Source organism: Anolis sagrei, chromosome 5 (assembly GCF_037176765.1).
Source record: "Anolis sagrei isolate rAnoSag1 chromosome 5, rAnoSag1.mat, whole genome shotgun sequence".
NCBI classification, from domain to species: domain Eukaryota; kingdom Metazoa; phylum Chordata; class Lepidosauria; order Squamata; family Dactyloidae; genus Anolis; species Anolis sagrei.
The window spans coordinates 108,698,007-108,719,787 of record NC_090025.1 but is presented as its reverse complement, the minus strand read 5'-3'; the positions used below and the strand labels follow the sequence as shown (position 1 = coordinate 108,719,787).

At 40.7% G+C, this 21,781-nt stretch overlaps 1 protein-coding gene across 4 annotated transcripts in view; it reads left to right on the top strand.

Moving 5' to 3' along the window:
* The window catches only part of LDB2 (LIM domain binding 2), a 265,396-nt gene extending 243,835 nt beyond the window's left edge, over positions 1-21,561 (top strand). The window contains exons 6-9 of one of the 4 annotated variants that reach the window (XM_060777933.2): positions 8,723-8,846; positions 10,098-10,255; positions 11,465-11,605; positions 20,803-20,886. In XM_060777933.2, coding sequence (XP_060633916.1) covers positions 8,723-8,846; positions 10,098-10,255; positions 11,465-11,569 — 387 coding nt within the window. In that variant the 3' untranslated portion in view covers positions 11,570-11,605; positions 20,803-20,886. Of the gene's footprint in view, positions 1-8,722; positions 8,847-10,097; positions 10,262-11,464; positions 11,606-20,802 lie in introns of all 4 variants that reach the window. The other 3 variants (XM_060777932.2, XM_060777931.2, XM_060777929.2) reach the window with 3 other exon arrangements.
* The last annotated feature ends 220 nt before the right edge of the window (positions 21,562-21,781 follow it).

Sequence of the window (21,781 nt, the reverse complement as noted above, 5' to 3'; positions counted from 1 at the left end):
TTTTATAATTTTTGTGGGCCCCTGTGCTTCAAACCCCAGAAAATGTGGAAGACTGACTATACATCTGTGTCATGAATATTGGTGTAAAACAATAATAAATAATAGATAATAAATAATAAGTTTCTCAATGATTTGGTGATAAGCTCAAATGGAAAAAAGGTTAGAAATTAAACAGGTATGCCGCCATGAACAGCTCAAAGGAAGAATGGAATAAAAATGTAATAAGCAGACAAAGTGTATGGCCAGTAGCAAACAATATAAAATCAGCAGCTCCTCCAGTTCAAAACATCTAATGAAAAAATACACAAAAATCACCTTAATGAATGGCCTATTGGAAAGCCACGGCATTCTGCAAACTCTAAAGACCACCAGGTAGGCAACATTTCTAGCAGATCACAGCTTGCCCTTAAAGATGCAGCTGCGCAAGGGCTTCTGAATTAGATACGATGAGAGGGAGACAATTGTCATGTAAGAATAGGTGCTTGTACCCTCAGTTACCATGAATTTAGGCCAGTTAAGACATTAAATATCAAATACAACCCTATGATTATAGCCCAGTACAGCCCCCTTCAACACTGCCATATAATCCAGATGATCAAAGCAGATAATCCACATTATCTGCTTTTAACTGGATTATATGAGTCTACATTGCCATATAATCCAGTTCAAAGCAGATAGTGTACTCAGGAGAGCAGCAGAATCCTATTATTCTTCTTATTTTGAATTAAAGTAAACCCTTGGAACCAGTAGTATTTGCATATTAACTCACCATTCAGCAGTTGATTCAATGAGTCTATGCTTGCTCAAACTAACCTTCTTTCTGAAACATTTCATCGCAAGCTCTAAAGATAGTGGCTAGACATCCAATTACATGCTTGTCGGACTCTTTCTATATGATCAGGAACTCCAATAATCCTCCTGGTTTTACAGCATGACTGGAACTGTAAAAAAGAGGCATCAGAAGCTAGCATGGAGGGTTATAAGTAACACAAATGTATTGTAGCCACTGTCTTTTATAGTGTATGTTGATCAAATTTCTTTATGTCTGCCTGTTTCATGGCGTGTATATTACATTTTTATTCATTCATTCTTTCATTTATGTAATAGTGTACATTTGTTTTGGATCAGTGATGACCTAAAAAGATGAGCAACATTCTGGAGTTCTTCCGAATCTGAGCAAGCTGCCAAGGACCCACGTCAAAAGTGACAATTGTAGCAGCATTTTTATAGTCAAAAGTGGAAAGCAGTAAACTGATAAGGTCTTGTTGTTGCGTAAATAGGAAAAGCCTGCAGTTTGCATATCAGAAGCATCAGGTGTTAGGATTTGAGTCAGAACTGCTGAATAGTGGATTGTTTGCCTTTTGGAGCAATAGAGAGGAAGGAAATGTCATACAGCAAAGCCACATGATAGTGAGAGGAAATTGCATACAAGGAAAGCAGCTTTTTCCCGTGCTGTTTCCTATAGATATTGTTTGCATGGGAATTTCTGGTAGGTTCAAAACCATTATTTTTCCATTCTTAGAAAAGCCAAACAATTGCAAAAGGTAGTAAAAGAACATTGCTGATATGATCATACAGCTGCTGCTTTGAAACAAAGATATCCAATGACAATTATTATTATTATTATTATTATTATTATTATTATTATTACTCACCTCTCTTTGAGGCTGGAATCAGAATACAACACAATTAAAACACATCATTATAAAACATTATGTGAAATAGATATATTAAAACATATTTCTGTGAATAAAATACACAGAACGATGATTAAAATACAATAAACACAAGACATGAGTTTAAAAGTCATAGTTAAAAATTGACTGGTTAGGCCTACCAGAAGAGATAGGTATTCAATTGTCTCTTAAAGTCTGACAGCTGATTGAGCTGTCAGAGTACTTCCTGTAGGTTGTACCACAGTCTTGGGATAGCCAATGGAAATGTCCTCTGGGTGATGGTTTCCAGTTGGGTTCTGGTAGGCTGGAATAAACCAGAGGAACAGGAACGGATTATATGGGAGACGGCAATCCTGAAAGTAACCGGACCCAAACCATTTAGGGCTTTAAAAGCCAAAAACAACACTTTGTACTTTGCCTAGAAACAAATTGGCAGCCAGTGGAATTTATGTATGTATGTATGTATGTATGTATGTATGTAATGTATGTATGTATGTATGTATTTATTTATTTATGGTATTTTTAGCTCGCCTTTCTCAGCTCTAAGGCAACTCAAAATGGGTTACAGATTGGCAACAATTCAATGCCACACATTCATTAAAAATACAATTAAAAACATTCTGCGTAACAATATAAAAACCATATAAAACCATTAAAACATATAAACACTAGTGTCGTCCTGTTAAACTTGTTTTCCAGTAGCAACATCTAGCCATTTCATGTTCATTCTTCATAATTTCATATTTATCTATTACGCTGCACTTCCAAAAGCTTGCTTGAAGAGCCAGGAAGAAAGTCAGGAGGGAGGGGCCTATCTAATATCCCTAGGGAGGGATTTCCACAGCCTAGGGGCCACCACTGAGAAAGCCCTGTCTCTTGTCCCCACCAGACGTGCATGTGAAAAAGGCGGGATCGAGAGCAGACAATCTTTAGCTCCTAAATGGTTCATAAGGAGAGATACGTTCTGACCGGTAAGCTGGGCTGGAATGACTTTAGTATAGGTGTGATATGCTCACTCTTAGATATTCCTGTAACTAATCTGGCTGTCGTGTATTGAACTATTTGAAGTTTCTGAACTTGTTTCAGAAATAGCCTAAGTTAAAGTGCATTGCAGAAATCCAACCTTGAGGCTACCAACACATGCACTACTATCTTTAGGTCCTTCAATTCTAGGAAGGAACACAACTGATGTATCAGCCAAAGCTGGAAGTAAGCACTCCTGACAGTCCCATCTACTTGGGCTGATGTTTGGAAAGATGGATCCAGGATCATTCTCAAGCTGCTGCAACCACAGTATTCCAGGGGAAGTGTAACCCCATTCAGAACCGGTACAAGGGTTTAACCAATTGCACCACAGTGGTCTCTAGTGGTGCAATGAAAAGAGTATTAATATTGGAAGAGAACAATGGAAAGAGTATTAATATTTTTCCTTATAAGCGAAGGCAAAAAATTCCTTGATTCCCATTTAACAGAAATACAAGTTTCCTTGTAATCAGAGTAAGATCCAACACATGTTTGCCCCACTATATTAAAGCAACGTGTACAGATGCCGTTTGCTCTCTTTGCAACTTCTTCCATCCCCCATCCTTAAGGATTTAAAGACTCATGCCTTTCTGAGTTTTCAATTCTGCAGCTTTAAGATTTCAGTAGAGATTTTTCTCTACAAAAGTGATCCGAATATGTTCACCATATGGCGTACATCTTACTTGACTCCAAAACACTGTATTCCTTGCTTAAAATGCAAAGGCCAAGTAAAATGAATTAATTAAATTGAATGCAGATACATTTGTGTTCCGCCGTAGCATTTCAAGTGTGGGCTTTTTTGGCTGCCTTTGCTGAGTTAGTTCTGCCACCTGGAGCCCGGAACTGGAAAAATTACATAGCTTTATTGTGCATCTCACGTGTAAAGAACATGTTTGCTGATGGTAAGGAATTAAAAACAAGTGCAATACATGAGTTGAAGAAAGGAAAAGTAAAGTACTTATTTGTTGTGTACACCAAAAACAAATCTGTTCTTGTACACGTTTCAGAATATGAAAAAATAACCCCAAAAAACCCACATTTGATGAACCTTGATCCACTTACAGATTGTAAGTCAAGAGGAACCTTATTTTTGGTGTCTTTACATCCTTAAGATGCATTTGGTAATAAACTTGTGTACTGAATTAATGAACGAGGGGTTGTTTTGAGCCATGTAAGGACAGCAGTTTTTTCTCAGGTTTTCAGAATGTAATGTCAGACATCCACATATTTAGCTTTAAAAATGTTTAGAGACTTCTGTTAATTAATTGTCAGTTCACTTGTCATATGCGTTAGCCATCTGAATTTGAAAATCAATCTCTCCTTCACTGATTTTAACTAGATGGGGTTTGAGGAGGGGGAGGAATATGTACTTGAAATGCATATAAAAAGAACATCAAAATGCATGGATGCCCTTCCCGCCTTGCTGATTTCTCATGCATTGAATATATCTATTCTACTAACAGTAATTTCCACTGTACTTTAAAAGATGGTTTGGAGTGGTAGTATTAAATCAGTGATATGAAAAGTTTATGTTTTTTTTTCATGTCAAGCGACTTGAGAAACTGCAAGTCGCTACAGGTGTGAGACAATTGGCCGTCTGCAAGGACGTTGCCCAGGGGACGCTCAGATGTTTTACCATCCTGTGGGAGGTTTCTCTTGTGTCATCACATGGGAAACTGAAGTTGACAGATGGGAACTCACCTTGCCTTGCAGATTCGAACTGCCGACCTTCAGGTCAGCAGTTCAGCTGGCACAAGAGTTGAACCCATTGCACCTCTGCTGCTCCTTTTAGTTGATGTATTAAGATCTACTATTTGTAGAAATGTGATATGAATTAAATAAAATAATCTGGGGGTGGGGGGTGGGTCACCCTTTCTCCATAATATATGTTAGTTTAACAGGTCCTGTCTATATTCCTTCACACTGCTTTTAACAAGTGTTATACTTAAAGTTACTTAAAATGATACTAACAAGCACACTAGAATGTACTGTTGTGGCGCTTTAGCAATATGCTATCCCTACCCGATTCCCTAAAACTAGCTATGATACATCACACCTTTCTTTCCCACAGCAGAAGAACAATTTGTTGTTCTTCCAAAACTCCTTTGGGGTGGCAACTTCTTTACAATATGCTGACATTGAGGCAAAGAAGAGAATCTGTGTATAATTACTTTAAAAGCCCTGGACCATATCACACATGCATCCTCAGCTTTGTCTTCACAACCCAGAGGAATCAGAGCAAGGCCTTGGAAGAACACCAGAAGTAACAAGCAGTTTCATGTATTGTCGAAGTCTTTCATGGCTGGAATCACTGGGTTGTTGTAGGTTTTTTCAGGCTATATGGTCATGTTCTAGAGGCATTCTCTCCCGACGTTTTGCCTGCATCTATGGCAAGCATCCTCAGAGGTAGTGACCTCACTACCTCTGAGGATGCTTGCCATAGATCCAGGCGAAACATCAGGAGAGAATGCCTCTAGAACATGGCCATATAGCCTGAAAAAACCTACAACAACCAAGCAGTTTCATATTGGACAAGCTGGTCCTTAAATATCATTTCAGGATTTTTGACATTTTTTTTCTCTCAAGTTAAACATTTGTAAGACTTCAGTGAAATTTTAAGGAGAAAACAAATAAAGTGAAATTTCTCTGAGGGGCATTCATTTTAGGAAATTTTTCTCAAGCAGGTAAATTTTGAGGCAAGTCACACAAATCATCTGAGGAATTTCAAGGGAAGTGACAAGATGTTTCTTTAAGAATAAATATATAGGGAGATTCTATTCATAACTATTGTTTTCAGTTCTAATTAAACACTTTCATATTTTAAACAAGGTTGCTATGAACCTCCATAGATCTTTATGGTGGAAACTGCTTAAGGAGTTTATCAGTTAAAATCTGAGACCGAAGAAGACTGGTTCCGATCATTAGATGAAAATTCTTGTTGATTAAGACCACTTCCTTCAATCTGGAGCCATTGAGATTATTGGGCTCCAACTCCCAAAATACAAAACATACAGTTGGGGAAGACTGGTTAGGACAGGGTTTCTCAACCTGTGAGTCGAGACTTCTGGGGTGGGGGTTGTGAGGGGGTGTCAGAGGGATCACCAAAGATTATCAGAAAACACAGTATTTTCTGTTGGTCATGGGGGTTCCGTGTGGGAAGTTTTGCTCAATTCTGTTGTTGGTGGGGCTTAGAATGCTATTTGATTATAGCTGAACTATAAATCCCAGCAACTACAACTCCCAAATGTCAAGGTCTATTTCTCCCAAACTCCACCAGTGTTCACAGACTAAAATCCAGAGCAGATTTACCAATGTCTGATGTGGAAGCCACCCAGTACAATGGGTTTGCAAAATAAAGTGAGTACCTTTTCCATTCAAAGAAAGAATTTGCTTCCCTTATTTCTGAGGCAAATCCAAATTGTCAGTCCAGATGAGTGTTTGGTCATACTCTGGATCCAACAAAGTATTACTGAAAGAAGGAGAAGGGAACTGAGAAGTCTTGTTCCATCCTTGTTTCTGTTTATTGGTGTAATACTATGCAGTGTTCTATATCCCATAAAGACATGTAACCCTGAAATTGCAGAATGAGGTTTTATCCTTTCCTATTTATGTCACAAGCCACTACAATCACTTGAGAAATATAGTTTTGCCAAGAACCTCTGGCATTTACCTTCAGCTAATCCAATGCTCGACAGCCAGGTTGCTCAGAGGAGTGGGATATTGAGAGTGGGATATCGAGAGCACACAATGCCCTTGCTACGTCAGCTCCACTGGCTGCCTATTAGCTTCTGAGCACAATTCAAGTGCTGGCGTTGGCCTATAAAGCCCTTAACGGTTCTGGCCCAGTTTACCTGTCCAAACGTATCACCCGCTAGGAACCACCTAGGACCTTAAAATCGTCTGGGAAGACCCTGCTCGCTGTCCCACAACCATCCCAATCATGGTTGGTGGGGACAAGAGACAGGGCCTTCTCTGCGGTGGCCCCTCGGCTATGGAATTCCCTCCCAAGTGAAATCAGATCTGCTCCTTCCCTCCTCGCCTTCTGGAAAAAGGTGAAATCCTGGCTGTGGGTTCAGGCCTTTGCAGACTAGACCAATGTGATGGTAGAGCTATGGTTTAACGGACCCTGATGGACTCGTGTGTGTAGGATGACAATTTACTTCTGGTGATTGTTCTAATGTTTTACTGTTTTTATAATGTTTTATACTTTTTAAATCTAAGATGTATATTTATGCTTTTGTTGTTAACCGCCCTGAGTCCCTCTGTGGAGGTCAAGATAGGACGGGATATAAATGTTCAAAATAAATAAATTTTGGGAAAACTACATTTCCCAGGTCATCCTGGCACACTGCATTAGGATCCGGAGAAGAGGGATTTCCTCCTTTCTTGCTGCTTGTTTGCTTACTGCTGCTAGCAGAGCACCAGCTGGCAGGGTGGGTTTTGTGGTTCAGCCAGTGAATGGGAAAACACAAGAGAGATTTTTGTCCATTCACATTAAAATCCATGCCAGAAAAGATTTCAGAAGCTGAAATGCTCGCCTCATATTTTAGACACACCTTGCAACCCTCTGCAATTCATATCTCTGAACCCGGAAATATGAAGCTCTACAGCAGGGGCCCTCAAACTTTTAAAACGGGGCAGTTTACTGTCCCTCAGACAATTGGAGGGCTGGACTATCTTTTTAAAATGATCAAATTCCTATGCACACTGTAAATATATTGTTTTGAAGTAAAAAACAAAACAAAATGGGAACAAATACAATATTTAAAATGAAGAACCACTTTAACTCAATGTTATGGAATCCTGGAGCTGCAGTTTGATCTTTTGGCAGATAAGGCAAAACAACTTATAAAATTTTAAATTCCAGAATTCCATAGCATTACGTCATGGCAGTCAAACTGGTGTCAAACTGCAATAATTCTGCAGTGTAGATGCACTCTATTTTTCAGCACATCATCAGGTGCCCCCTCTTCATATACACCGGTGTTTCCCAACCTTCCTAATGCCGTGACCTCTTAATACAGTTCCTCATGTTGTGATGACTGCCGACCATAAAATTATTTTTGTTGCTACTTCACAACTGTTATTTTGCTACTGTTATGAATCCTAATGTAAATATCTGATATGATATTTTCATTATTACAAACTGAACATAAAGCATAGTGATTAATCACAAAAACAATATGTAATTATATATTGTGAAATATTTATTTCTAATTACTTTCAAATGACTTCAAGCATGTTGTAGCATGGGCAGCAGTCTTAATATAACAGCAGGGAACCCATGAATATGTTTACTGATCAGCCTATTGGCCGAACTCCCATGACCAAAATACTGAAGAGGTTTGGGGAAAATACAGTCAGACGTGGGAGTTGCAGTAGCTCCTGCAATCAAAGAACATTCTGAATTCCCCACAGTGTCTTGAATTAAAATGTGGAGACACAATTCTTTCTTTGCTATAGGGAAAGAGTAAAAGCTTGAAACTAAAGAAAGATACTAAAAATGTGAATTCTCATCCTTCTATTCCCTTGTTTTAGCTTGGCTATGCCAGTTATTTCACTTTTGTCTATGCGTGTTCAGTTTTTGGGAGGTCTGCATTTTTTCAAAGGTTATATCTCAATGTTTGAAAGAGAAATACAATGTTGTCCTCTGACTGTTTAAAAAAAATGTTAGAATCATGCCATTCCACTGATGCACCAGTGCACTATAGCACTATAACACTAAAAAAATCTTTTAAAAGAAGTAACAGAGTTGAAGAGAAGAATAACCTTTTGTGCTCAAGGTGGGAATAAAATATTGCAACTGATGCGAGAATTGCCAAGAAATAGTCTGAGACAAGAAGACATAATTGCAATTTTTTAAAAAAATAAACTGAAAACTAAAGCAACAAATGCTGCAGCCTTTCATCACATTTACCAATCTGGAAAAACCCTGAGTTTCAAGTCTGGGTAGAAGGATGCTTTTCACTATAACACCATTCACTCTAAATTTACATTTCTGCACTGTTTTTTTTCTTTTGCAGTTGTGTGTAATATTGGAGCCAATGCAAGAATTGATGTCAAGGCATAAAACATATAATTTAAGTCCTCGAGATTGTCTGAAAACATGTTTGTTTCAAAAATGGCAGCGGATGGTGGCACCTCCAGGTATGGTTGGCCCTTTACATTCTGCGTTTTGATTATAAGTGTTGGAAGCACCCCTGACAGATAGCCATCCAGCCTCTGTTTAAAAACCTTCAAAGAAGGAGCCTCCACCACACTCCAGGGAAGAGAGTTCCACTGGTGAACAGCTCTCACAGTTAGGAAGTTCTTCCTAATGTTCAGGTAGAATCTCTTTTCCTGTAGTTAGAAGCCATTGTTCCGCATCCTAGTCTCCAGGGCAGCAGAAAACAAGCTTGCTTCCTCTTCCCTATGACTTTCCCTCATATATTTATACTTGGCCATCATGACTCCTCTCAGTCTCCTCTCAGCCTTCTCTTCTGTAGCTAAATATGCCCAGCTCTTTAATCTGCTCCTCATAGGATTTGTTCTCCAGACCATTGATCATTTTAGTCACCCACCTCTGGACACGTTCCAGCTTGTCAACATCTCCCTTCAATTGTGGTGTCCAGAATTGGACACATTTATGCAGGCCAAGTGAAGTTCTGGGTGTTCATGTATCAAGAAGATGAATGAGAAGAGTACATTTTCTACCATAAGCTAACAGCTTATAACATTCAGATTCCCTGCCTTCCACCAAAAAAAGCCAACAATTATTAGATAATAAAGTTTACGAAGAAAGTGAAATGTTACCCTTTTAGAAAGAGCAGCTGTGCTATAACTGACTGCTTTCGTCTTTGAACTACAACAGCCATGAATTCCTTTTTAAAATAACTTTACAAGCATAACATTGAACATTAGGAAGAACTTATGACTGTGAGTGCTGTTCAGCAGTGGAACTCTCTGCCCTGCAGTGTGGTGGAGGCTCCTTCTTTAGAGGCTTTTAAACAGAGGCTGGATGGCCATGTGTCGGGGGTGCTTTGAATGCAATTTTCCTGCTTCTTGGCAGGGGGTTGGACTGGATGGTCTCTTCCAACTATGGTCTCTTCCAACTATGAGTCTATGATTCTATAATATTCCTTCCACTTAATTGAATTTTATTTTCAGTACTAAGCAAACATTCGAAATATTTGCTGATTTAATAATAATAATAATAATAATAATAATAATAATAATAGCTTTATTTATACTCTACACCTCTCCCTGGAGGGACACGGGGTAGCTTACAGCAACAATGCAACAATGCTCAGTGCTGATCTGATTCAACACTGAGAGCACATCAGCTACAACAGGAAAGAGAGGAACCAAATCAATATTGCTCTTCTGACATCTTTCATTTTGTTTTGCTCCCTACTATAGCAGAACCTACAAGACAGCCAACAACCAAACGGAGGAAAAGGAAAAACTCCACCAGCAGCACTTCCAATAGCAGTGCCGGGAACAATGCAAACAGCACCAACAGCAAGAAAAAAGCGGCAGCGGCAGCAGCGGCGGCAAACCTGAGTCTTTCAAGTCAGGTACCTGTAAGTCTCCTTTTCCATTTAGGCCTCCATAAAAGACTACACTATTTAGTAGTATGAGCAGTACTACTATTCATAATAACAACCATAACACAGACTAGGTTCCAAACATGAACGGATTGGGTATGTCCACTGGAAATTTTCAATGTCTCAGTTGACATTGTTTCAGGCTTCTGAAGGCAACTCTAGAAAGTGAGGTGGTTCATGGGAGGGACTTCTTGTGGCAAGCAAAAGATCTGCAAAGCTCCAGGCACACAATTAAAGCAATTTAATATGTGTGGGCCAGCCACGCATGGTAGAGGCTTTTGAGGAGTGATGCAATTCTATAACTGGGGTTCTGATTCTGCTCCTGATCCTTGGCCAGACAAAACATTATTAAAATTGAAATATTTGGATGGGTTCTGGTGTCCCCAGATTCTGTAGGTTACACATAGTTCTCCAATAGGTAAATAATTTTAGAATCAAAAATCTATTTCTCATGATTTTTCATGTTCCAGGCCTACTTTTGGGGTCAGTTCATTCAAAACAAAACTTTGCATCAATGTGGACAATCAGGACACTTTTTGGGGGGCACAGTTCATCCCTGAGGAACAATCACTAATGGGAGAAATTGAACAAAGTGGAAATAAGAGGATCAGCAACATCAATAAAGAATTCATATTCCTAAAATGCTGTTAAAATGTTTCTCATTGAGCATACACAGCATTATAATCATATTGTATTTTTATTTTTCTATTATTTCGGTCTAAGTAAAGAAACTGCAGGGAAACTATTTGAAAGCATTTTGGAAGAGGGGAAGGTTTCCAAAAGCTCTCTGCTAATATGGAGATGCAAAACATATGGATTGCCACATCTTGAGACCCACCAACGGAAGAGAGTATATGAGTTATGCACCGTACTGTAGTTACTTGGGATCAAACCCCATTGGACTTACTAGCTCTTACTTCTGAATAGATTGTGCCAGTGGGTTGTCTCATGGAACTAATGAACTTTTGTTCAGTTTGGTGGATCACAAGTGATGAAGGTCTACCATACTTCTCACCATTTTTTTGAACGCAGACTGTTGTTTGTAGGCTAAATAACTGTTTTATCTAACTATGAAATGTAGCTGAATCTTTTATAAGTACCCCATGGCTGTGTGTGTCCCCATGGAAAAGAAAACACTAGGGTTTAATTCTTGGATTCTGCTTCTCACTCCATGAGCAGGAGCTAGGAGCACTCCAGAGATGCAGCCTCAACCCTGGGAGGGATGGAGCCTTGTGTCATTCGACAACAGTGACCCCTACTGGCCAATTTAAGGAGAAGCATTGAGGGCTCTAAAGGAGTCACTTCCAGTCCTCCTCAGAGGTTGGTGGCTATTGCACGGGAACTAGTGAGCGGAGATGATTTGGGGTTGCATTGGTGGGTGTCTTTAGAATTCCTGGGTCCCACATAGTCACAGCTGGGCTTAAGTCCCACTGAAATCAGCTGGAGCAGTTGGTGACAATTTTATTTGTTAGTGGGTTTTGATCCTCTCCAGTTTTGGCAAATGGAATAAACATAGAGCAATTTCCTTTCTCCTTCTTTATAGCTTTATCAATTCAGAACCCAGGATACAAACCAAAACCATTTTGTAGTTCTCAGTGTGTGGTGCCTCCTATGGATAGCAACATGAATGATTAGATGTCATTTTAGAAGTCACTAAAATAATGGAGGAACAAAACCTCAGAAAAAGGGAAATCCCCACCAAACTGTTAGAGCGATTTGTATGGCTTTATATCATTGAGATATTATGGAGAAAAGTAATCTGTTTATTTTGTGACACTGTGCCATTCAAACATTTCACAAAAAAGTTGGATTCTAGACCTTGACAAAGCATGAATGGGGTGGGTTTCGAGCCTTATTCTCTGGAAGAGCAGGAAGTAGCAGTCAAGTTTCTCTGAAAGATTTTGCCCATCAGTTTTCCTCTGAGATGTATTTTTATGTGTGATGGCATATATGTTCACTAGATGTTTTGTGGGGAATGATGGTAAGGCACACCAGGACAAGCCATGCCAGTCTTGTAGTATGAATGTTTTGAAAGATTGATCGACATACATACTTTAGACTTATGAGATCTACCAACAGCAGACATGCAAATATTTTCACACAAATTTTCACTATGGTTTATTTTTTTAGCAGCTTAATTTAAAGAGGAGGTGGAAGGTTTGGCCAGTTGTTATGCAGAAATCTCATCATGCTTGTCTACATTGACCCAAAACCCTGAAATCAGCCAGAAGTTCCTCATAGATGGCCAGATGATATCCAAGAACTTCCATTCTGTAATGCAATATAAAATTGGTTAGCACAATTTTGCCCCATGTTACAAGTAGAAAATACTTCAGAAGTTCTAAAGTTTCAGTGAGGAAGGGTCACTTTGGGGTCAATATGGACAGATGGACTAGCTCTAATCTGAACTGGTTCCACCTCCATACCAGCTCATGCTGCTATCCCCTTTCCCCCTGTTGTTCACAGTGCAAAGGAAACGGGATGGTTTAGATGCATATCAGCCTCCCAATGTCATGGCAGACAGCCATAAAGCTCCTCCTGGTCATCATCGGAAACCATTTCTGACATCAAAGTTTTGACCCAACCCTACTGCACTGCCACTGTGGGGCAGCTATGAGCAGTGCAGCCACCCCTAGCACCAATCTGGAGCCTCAAATTACGTGGCACATAGATTCATCCTGAGTCAGTACCTACATAATGTATTGACTGAGAGTATTTCCAATATAATAATGGTGGAAATGTTTCATTGAGGTACGAACTGCTACATTCATTTATTCCCAGAGAAAACTGATTCCATTTTTTATGTTACAAGTACACGACTTGCATCACATTTCTTCTGAGACGTTATCATATCTTCATAGTATTGATTCCTTGCCTTCAAAAGCAGGGTCAAGCCCAGGCGTGGGGTGGGGGCTACATTGTGGGCCGGACTGGGGGAAAGCAGGCCAGAAAGAGAGGGGTCGGTAGTGAGGCAGAGGACAGCTGGCATGGGGGGTTGACATCTGGAGGAAGGGTCATCCTCTCTTCTCTGAGAGGAAGAGAGGGCAAGCCTCCTCCAAGAGCTCTCTGGAAGGCTCTCAGCAGTGGCCTGTCCTTCCCCGGCATAAGGATGGGTCCAATCACCCTGTTTATCCCAAAAGGAGGGCAGGGCTCTAGAGCGCTCTCAGCTACTGCCTGCCTTCATGGGGCTGTACTCCCAGTATAAGGACTGAGTCACTTGCCCCGTCCTTATGCCAGGAGGAGGGCTCAAGGAAAACCTGATGTGGCTGAGAACACTCCAGAGAGCTCCCAACCACTGCATGCCGTCCTCTTTGTCCAGAAGGCTCCCAACCTCTGCTTGCCATCCTTTCGGAATAAGGACATGGTGAGTGGCCCTGTGTTTAGCCCACCGGCCTTCGTTTTCCTATACATGGCCTAGCCTGACTTCAGGATTCAGCCATGGAAAAATGTTCTCAGCCTTTGAATATGTAGAGTAATAACAGTGAATGAGAGTTTTTGAGTCATGAACTTTGCTTCTTCTTCTTCTTTTGCACTGATATCGCTGGTATATCTGGTGGTGGGGGGGGTGCAGGTCACAGATCATCACATTGTGGAAGATCTCCAGCATCTCCTTTTTGAGAAATAATAGGACTACTGGGTGTGTGTGGGGGGGGGGGGGGCAAAAGAGTGCATTATTCTCTCACAGGAGTTTTGCTGCCCAATGAAATTTTCTTGCAGTCCCAAATTTCTAGTACTGTACAGAGTGAGACACTGAAAATCCTTCACACATTGAAAACATACATTTGCTGCATTCTGTTGCATTCCAGTTCAAGAAACGAGACCATAAGATTAAATCCACTACACTGGACTGTAGGAAAAGCAATCCTTGTTTATTGCTAAAAAATTGGTTACAAAAGAAAGGTAAATGCAAAGTCAAAAAGCCACAGAAAAACACAGCAGTCAGTAGAATCTCTGAACTTGAGCAAAATTTCAAAAGCCACAATACAAGAACCAGGAATCTGTTAGCCTTTTGCTAACCATGAACTTGATAACTAAGCCTCTGGGATTACCGGCCATGAAACACAGGAATTCTGCCAAGGCACAGCCACAGTCCCAAACGTTGCTTGATCTAAAGAGGCACCCGGCAGGAGGCCTCTTAAACCAAAGAAGCTATTCTTTGAAACGCCCCTTGACTTTGACGTCTGGGCCTGTTTCTCCTGTAATCGATGTGACCTTCATAGAAATTGGGAAACATTTCTGTCTCTAACTATCTGTTCTCTTCGGTCCTCATTAAAAACCCCAGGTGGAGAGATATCACGGCTAACTTCCAAAACATTTTCCTCCAGCTGTTGAGTTTTGTTTTAATCGCTGCTGACCTCTGCATCAACAACAGATTCCACACTGTCAGGGTCAGGGAAAGCTTGCTCAGTTGGAAAAACTGTCAGAGAATCCGGTTCACACAGATCAGGATCAGGCTGAACCCCAACACATTCTCATTTCTTAACAACTTTGAATGTCTTCATTGTATGTCTCAGTGCTCAATCGAAGTTTTAAGTTACTGCAGTGTTAGGAATTTGGGGACTGAAGGCAAAGTTCATGGAGAGCGCAGAATTCTTATAGAGAGGCAACATCCTCATTATGCTGCCTCCCCTTCCCCAATAACTACACACTTGTATGATATGAGATCCTATTCAGATACCTAACCAAGGTGGCAGCCAACTTTACATGGTGAGGAAATACTCCTGTCCCTTTCCTTTGAACATGCCTATTGTGGGATGTGATTAATATTGAGATATTAGGAGACAGAAAGAGAATATTTCTTCTCCTGCTTCTGCTGCTATTGACACTGAGAATAAAATCACCATTACTGTCATTGTCTGCATTTTTCTTTTTAAAATGGTCATGTAACATTTTTGAGATTCAAAAACCTAAATCCCATAGTTACACTCAACAGGGCATGGCCAACCGATGCAATGGGAACTTAGGGCCCTTCCAGACAGGTTCTTAGAAGCACGAGTTCCCACTTCTTCAAAAAGGGGCATCTAGACAATGTCCCAGAGAAAAGTGAGTGCATTCAGCACAAAGGAGGAAAACTCTAATTTCTCCCGAGATTATTTGTTAGCTGGAAGGGACTTAAAAGCCAAAAAAGTGAAAAGATGCTATAGCGTATGTGCAGAAATGACTCCCCCGGCAATCAAAACACACAATAGCATATCCACACTTTCTTCATGACCACGGCTCCCAGAATCCCCTAAACCAGTCCCTTTAGGAGAGGAGGAGGATCAAAATGCACTGCTTCCAAGCTGTAAGCTTTCTTCTCCTTGGATTTCTTTGAGACCATCCCAATTCCTGCATATTTCCAATTTCCTATTCCTGGACTGCAACTCCCAGAAATTATCTAGATAGATAAAATAGATAGATTAGATAGTGGTAGGTAGGTAGGTAGGTAGGTAGGTAGAGAGAGGTAGGTAGGTAGGTAGGTAGATAGATAAATTGATTCGGAGGGCTGCTGGGAGTTGCAGTCCATGAACAGGTAGAGAAGGAAGAAAGGGGAGAAAGAGGAAGATAAAGAAAAGGGGCTAAGGAAGGGAAGAGGAAGTGAAGGAAGGAAGGAGAGAAGGAAAGAAGGAAAGGAAAGGAAAGGAAAGGAAAGGAAAGGAAAGGAAAGGAAAGGAAAGGAAAGGAAAGGAAAGGAAAGGAAGGAAGGAAGGAGAGAAAGAAAAGAGGAGAGAAAGAAGGAGGGCAGGTTGGCCACAACAATGTGTGATGTGTACAGCTAGTAGTACTATAATTGTGTAGTCCAGTGTTTCTCAACCTGTGGGTCGGGACCCCTGGGGAGGTCATGAGGGGGTGTCAAAGGGGTCACCAAAGACCATCAGGAAACACAGTATTTTCTGTGTGGGAAGTTTGGCCCAGTTCTCTCATTGGTGGGGTTCAGAATGCTATATTAGAACAATAAATCCCAGCAACTACAACTCCCAAGTGTCAAGGTCTATTTTCCCCAAACTCCACCAGTGCTCACATTTGGGCATATTGAGTATTTGTGTCTAGTTTGGTCCAGCTCCATCTTTGTTTGAGTCCACAGTACTCTCTGGAAATAGGTAAACTACAACTCCAAAACTCAAGGTCAATGCCCACCAAACCCTTCTAGTGTTTTCTGTTAGTCATGAGAGTTTTGTTTTTGCGTGCCAAGTTTGGTTCAATTCCATTGTTGGTGGGGTTCAGAGTTCTCCTCAGTTGTAGGTGAACTATAAATCCCAGCAACTACAACTCCCAAATGACAAAATCAGTCCCCCAACCCCACCAGTGTGCAAATTTTGGCATATCAGTTATTTGTGCCAAATTTGGTCCACTGAATGAAAATACACCATGCATAACAGATATTTACGTTACAGTTCATAACAGTCGCAAAATGAGAGTTACGAAGTAGCAACGGAAATAATGTTATGGTAGGGAAGATGAAGAAGACCACAAGTTAGAGAGAGATTGTAGTCACCATTAGGTTGTTTGTTTTCAACACCCCATTTATCGCTATTTAGATAGAAATGGGTCCTTTTCCATTCCCAAACCTTTATCCCACCATGAATGGTTTGTTCAATCAAAGTAGACACATTTAAATACCGGCAGGGCCGCATTTTCTTGGAATGCATCTCGAGGAGCTCTGCCAAGGACAGTGCATCAAAAGATGTGCTCATAGATAAATGCCTTTGCCCAGATGCTATGATCAGTGGATCTGCTTTTAGCATGAGATCAAGGAAGCTCCCTGGTTTTCCTGTCTGGCACTCTTCTCCTCAGTCCTCCTGCTGGCTAAGAATCAGCAGGGAGCCACTGATGTGCAATTGCACTCCTGGTGCTGTCTGTGTCTTCGTGAAAGGGCTCTTTGCACTCACAGCAGCAATGGGACGGATCCTTTTCTGGTTGCCCTCTTCAGCTTTGACAACTGCTAGCTTCATCAGTGTGATTATAATTAGCATTCTGTCTTCCTTTTATGATACCAGCTGGACAGATTGGTCCTCGTACTGCACAGATTGGCAGCAGTGTTGCCTACACAGAGAGAGGTGACAAGCACCATGAAATAACAGATGGTAAATTCGGGGCTTGTTGGCAATCAGCAGGTTTCTTTGCTAATTACTTAATTAGTGATGCAAATTGTCAAATCAGTGTGAACATTGTTTTTATCAAAAAAAACACCTCTACCTAAATTAATTACCATAATTAAGTAGTGGGATATCAAGTGGTTTGGTTAGGGAAAAGAAGTGCTGATTTCTATGTTCAAATGGCTGGTGCATTAAAGGTAGTGTTTATCAAATTTATTTTAACTGCTACAACCTGTGGGAAGAGAAATCAGGTATGAGGCAAAAAGAAAATGTCCAGTCTTCCTGGATCTTGGGTTGTTGTAGGTTTTTTCGGGCTATATAGCCATGGTCTAGAGGCATTCCCTCCTGACATTTCGCCTGCATCCTCAGAGGTAGTGAGGTCTGTTGGAACTAGAAAAATGGGTTTATATATCTGTGGAATGACCAGGGTGAGACAAAGGACTCTTGTCTGCTGGAGCTAGGTGTGAATGTTTCAACTGATCACCTTGATTAGCATATTTATTTATTTATTTATTTCTGGTACTTTTACCCCGCCCTTCTCAACCCCCGAAGGGGGACTCAGGGCGGCTTACAGAAAAGGCAGAATTCGATGCCTATACAAATTACACATAATATACAAAAACGTAATTAAAACAGTTATCACGATTAAAACAGTCAACAACCAGTACATAACACATCATATAAAACATCACATAAAAGTCATTCTTATAATCAGCGTTTCGTTTTCCAGAGTTCCATAGATCCAATCCGTTAATCATTTCCTAGTCATCATCAAAGTTCTTTCTTTATCTGCCCGCTTGTCCAAATGCCTGGTCCCAGATCCATGTTTTTAGTTTTTTCCTAAAAGAAAGGAGCGATGTTGCAGATCTAATTTCCCCAGGGAGTGAATTCCACAGGTGGGGGGCCACCACCGAGAAGTCCCTGTTCCTCCCCGCCAATCTCACTTGTGCATATAATGGCCTGACAGTGCCTAGAGCAAACTTTTGTTGAGAGGTGATTAGATGTCCTTGTTTGTTTCCTCTCTGTTGTTGTGCTGTTGTAATTTTTGAATTTTTTTAATACTGGTAGCCAGATTTTGTTCATTTTCATGGTTTCCTCCTTTCTGTTGAAATTGTCCACATGCTTGTGTATTTCAATGGCTTCTCTGTGTAGTCTGACATGGTGGTTGTGAGGGTGGTCCAGCATTTCTGTGTTCTCACATAAAATGCTGTGTCCAGGTTGGTTCATCAGGTGCTCTACTATGGCTGATTTCTCTGGTTGAAGTAGTCTGCAGTGCCTTTCATGTTCCTTGATCCGTGTTTGTACGCTGCATTTGGTGGTCCCTATGTAGACTTGTCCACAGCTGCATGGTATACGGTAGACTCCTGCAGAGGTGAGAGGATCCCTCTTGTTCCTAGTTCCAACAGACCTCACTACCTCTGAGGATGCTTGCCATAGATGCTGGTGAAACGTCAGGAGAGAATGCCTCTAGACCATGGCCATATAGCCCCAAAAAACCTACAACAACCCAGTGATTCCGGCCATGAAAGTCTTCGACAATACTTCCTGGATCTTCCTTGTGAAAACCCTCTTTGAAATCACAATGAATCATAGAATTGTAAGAGACCTCATGGGCCATCCAGTCCAACCCTTTCCAAGAAGCAGGAAAATCGCATTCAAAGCACCCCCAATGGATGGGCATCCAGCCTCTGTTTAAAAGCCTCCATAGAAGGAGCCTCCACCACACTCTGGGGCAGAGAGTTCCACTGCTGAACAGCTTCCACAGTCAGGAAGTTCTTCCAAATGTTCAGGTGGAATCCCCTTTCCTGTAGTTTGAAGCCATTGTTTCACATTCTAGTCTCCAGGGCAACAGAAAACAAGCTTTCTCCCTATGACTTCCCCTCACATATTGATACATGGCCATCATATCTCCTCTCAGCTTCTCTTCTGCAGGCTAAACATGCCCAGCCCTTTAAGCCACTCCTCATAGGGCTTGTTCTCCAGACCCTTGATCATTTTAGTCATCCCCCTCTGAACACATTCCCACTTGTCAACATCTCCCTTCAATTGCGGTGCCCAGAATTGGACACAGTATTCCAGGTGTGGTATAACCAAGTCAGAATAGAGGGGTAGTATGACTTCCCTGGATTTAGACACAATGCTTCGTAATAAGAGTACCATATTAAATTATCTTGTGCAGAACTTTTAAATAGCTTGATTCCAGCTGACTGAGGTCCCTTCTACACTGCCATATAAAATCCAGATTATCTGCTTTGAACAGGATTATATGACAGTGTAGATTTATATAATCATGTTCAAAGCAGATAATGTGGTTTATCTGCTTTGATAATCTGGATTATATGCAGTGTAGAAGGAGCCTGAAAAGAAAGCAATATACACTTGGTCCTCTACATTTGTGAGTTTGGCTTCTGATGATTTTTCACTGATTTGTTTGAAATGTTCCTTCTTGGTATATTTTCGACAGTTTCTCTGGAGGACCTAGGCCCCTTCTACACTACCATATAATCTATTTTATCAAAGCAGATAATCTACATTATCTGTTTTGTACTGGATTACAGAAGTATACACTGCCATCTAATCCACTTCAAAGCAGATAGTCTGGATTTTATATGGCAGTGTAGAAAGGTCTGTAGAAGACATCCTAGATATTCTTAAAGGGATGTTCTCTCACATGAAAAGGTATTTTTATTCACATTTTTCACCTTTAAAGGCATACTGTGCCCCTAAAGGTAAAGGTTTCTTCTTGACATTAAGTCTAGTTGTGTCCGAGTCTAGGGGTTGGTGCTCATCTCCATTTCTAAGCTGAAGAACCAGCGTTGTCCACAGATGCCTCCAAAGTCATGTGGCCAGCATGACTGTATGGAGTGCTGTTACCTTCCAATCAGAGCAGTACCTATTGATATACTCACATTTGCTTGTTTTTGGACTGCTTGGTTAGCAGAAGCTGGGGCTAACAGTGGGAGCTCACCTCACTCCCTGGATCTGAACCACTGACCTTTCAGTCAGCAAGTTCAGCAGCTTAGCAGTTTAACCTACTACACCACAATGGGATGTGTGGGACTGACTATATCATAAATTTTCATAACTTGTTGAACCTGAAAAGGGTCATCCAACCATTGAAAGCAACTTTTCCTGTGAAAATTTCTGTAGTCCTTTTTATGCTCATTTTCTTTCACTTGCATTCTTTTTGTTTTGGATTTTATAGTCAACACTATGCAAAGTCCAATCCTGAAAGAGCTCTCCACACATTAAAAAAGAATAACTGAGTTTGAGTTTCAAGCCAAGCTGAAGAGTCCAAGGCTACATCATGTTGAGAGAGGCTTGCATGGGGATAAAACATTCTGCTGTTCTTCTCATTAGACAGATGATTGTGCTCAATATTGTGTTTCTTTGTCTTCCTTGGGCTTTCAGCGGATAACACGTGTTGGATGCTTTTCACAGGATGTGATGGTAGTCGGGGAACCAACTCTGATGGGTGGAGAATTTGGTGACGAAGACGAACGGCTCATCACAAGGCTAGAAAACACGCAGTATGATGCAGCCAATGGCATGGACGATGATGAAGACTTCAACAATTCGCCTGCACTGGGCAACAACAGCCCGTGGAACAGTAAACCTCCTGCAAACCAGGAGACAAAGTCAGAAAATCCAACACCACAAGCTTCCCAATAAAATATCTGAAGCTGCATCTACTGTCGCTTTAACAGCAGGTTGCAATTCCTTTCTCCCAGCATTCTTTACACACTCAGAAAAAAAAACCTCCCAATTTTCCCACAGATACAGAACCTATTTCTAGATGTACAGCTATCTTTTTTTAAGTTGGAAAAATAATTTATAAGCTTCCAGATGGTTATCTTGGGAGCCCTTGCACATGACATGATACTGGCATTGACCTCAGTGAAAAGAACTGAACATGTAAGTAGCACCTCATGACAATTTCTTCATGCTAACATTTAAATGGAAGGGTTTTTTTCCCCATTGCTATGATCTCCCTTCTCCCATGAACGGCCATATCAGCCCATCAGTGCTCAGGATCTATTGAGAATTTATTTTTAAAATCATGGTGAATGAAATGCATCCTATTTGTTTATGTTTTTTGCTCTAAAATAATCTTTTCCATTTTAATTAAGGGTTGGAGTGAGAATTGGATGGTATCAAAAAAGGAGAAAAATTCCATAGCTTCCAGGAAGGCATTTACTATGAAGAAAAGCTGTAATCTAAAAAGTTAGGGTAACTAGCAAAGATGTCTATGGGAAGAATGTTTCAGTAGCAGCAACTACTAATGTATGTCTCATGAAATGAACAAATAAAAGCTTTAATGAACACTTGATCTTATAAATCCCAAATCAGTCAGTCCTTTACATACACTGATGTAAGGGGGGAAAGTAGGGGGGGCAAATAAAATCATTCAGTTCTTGTG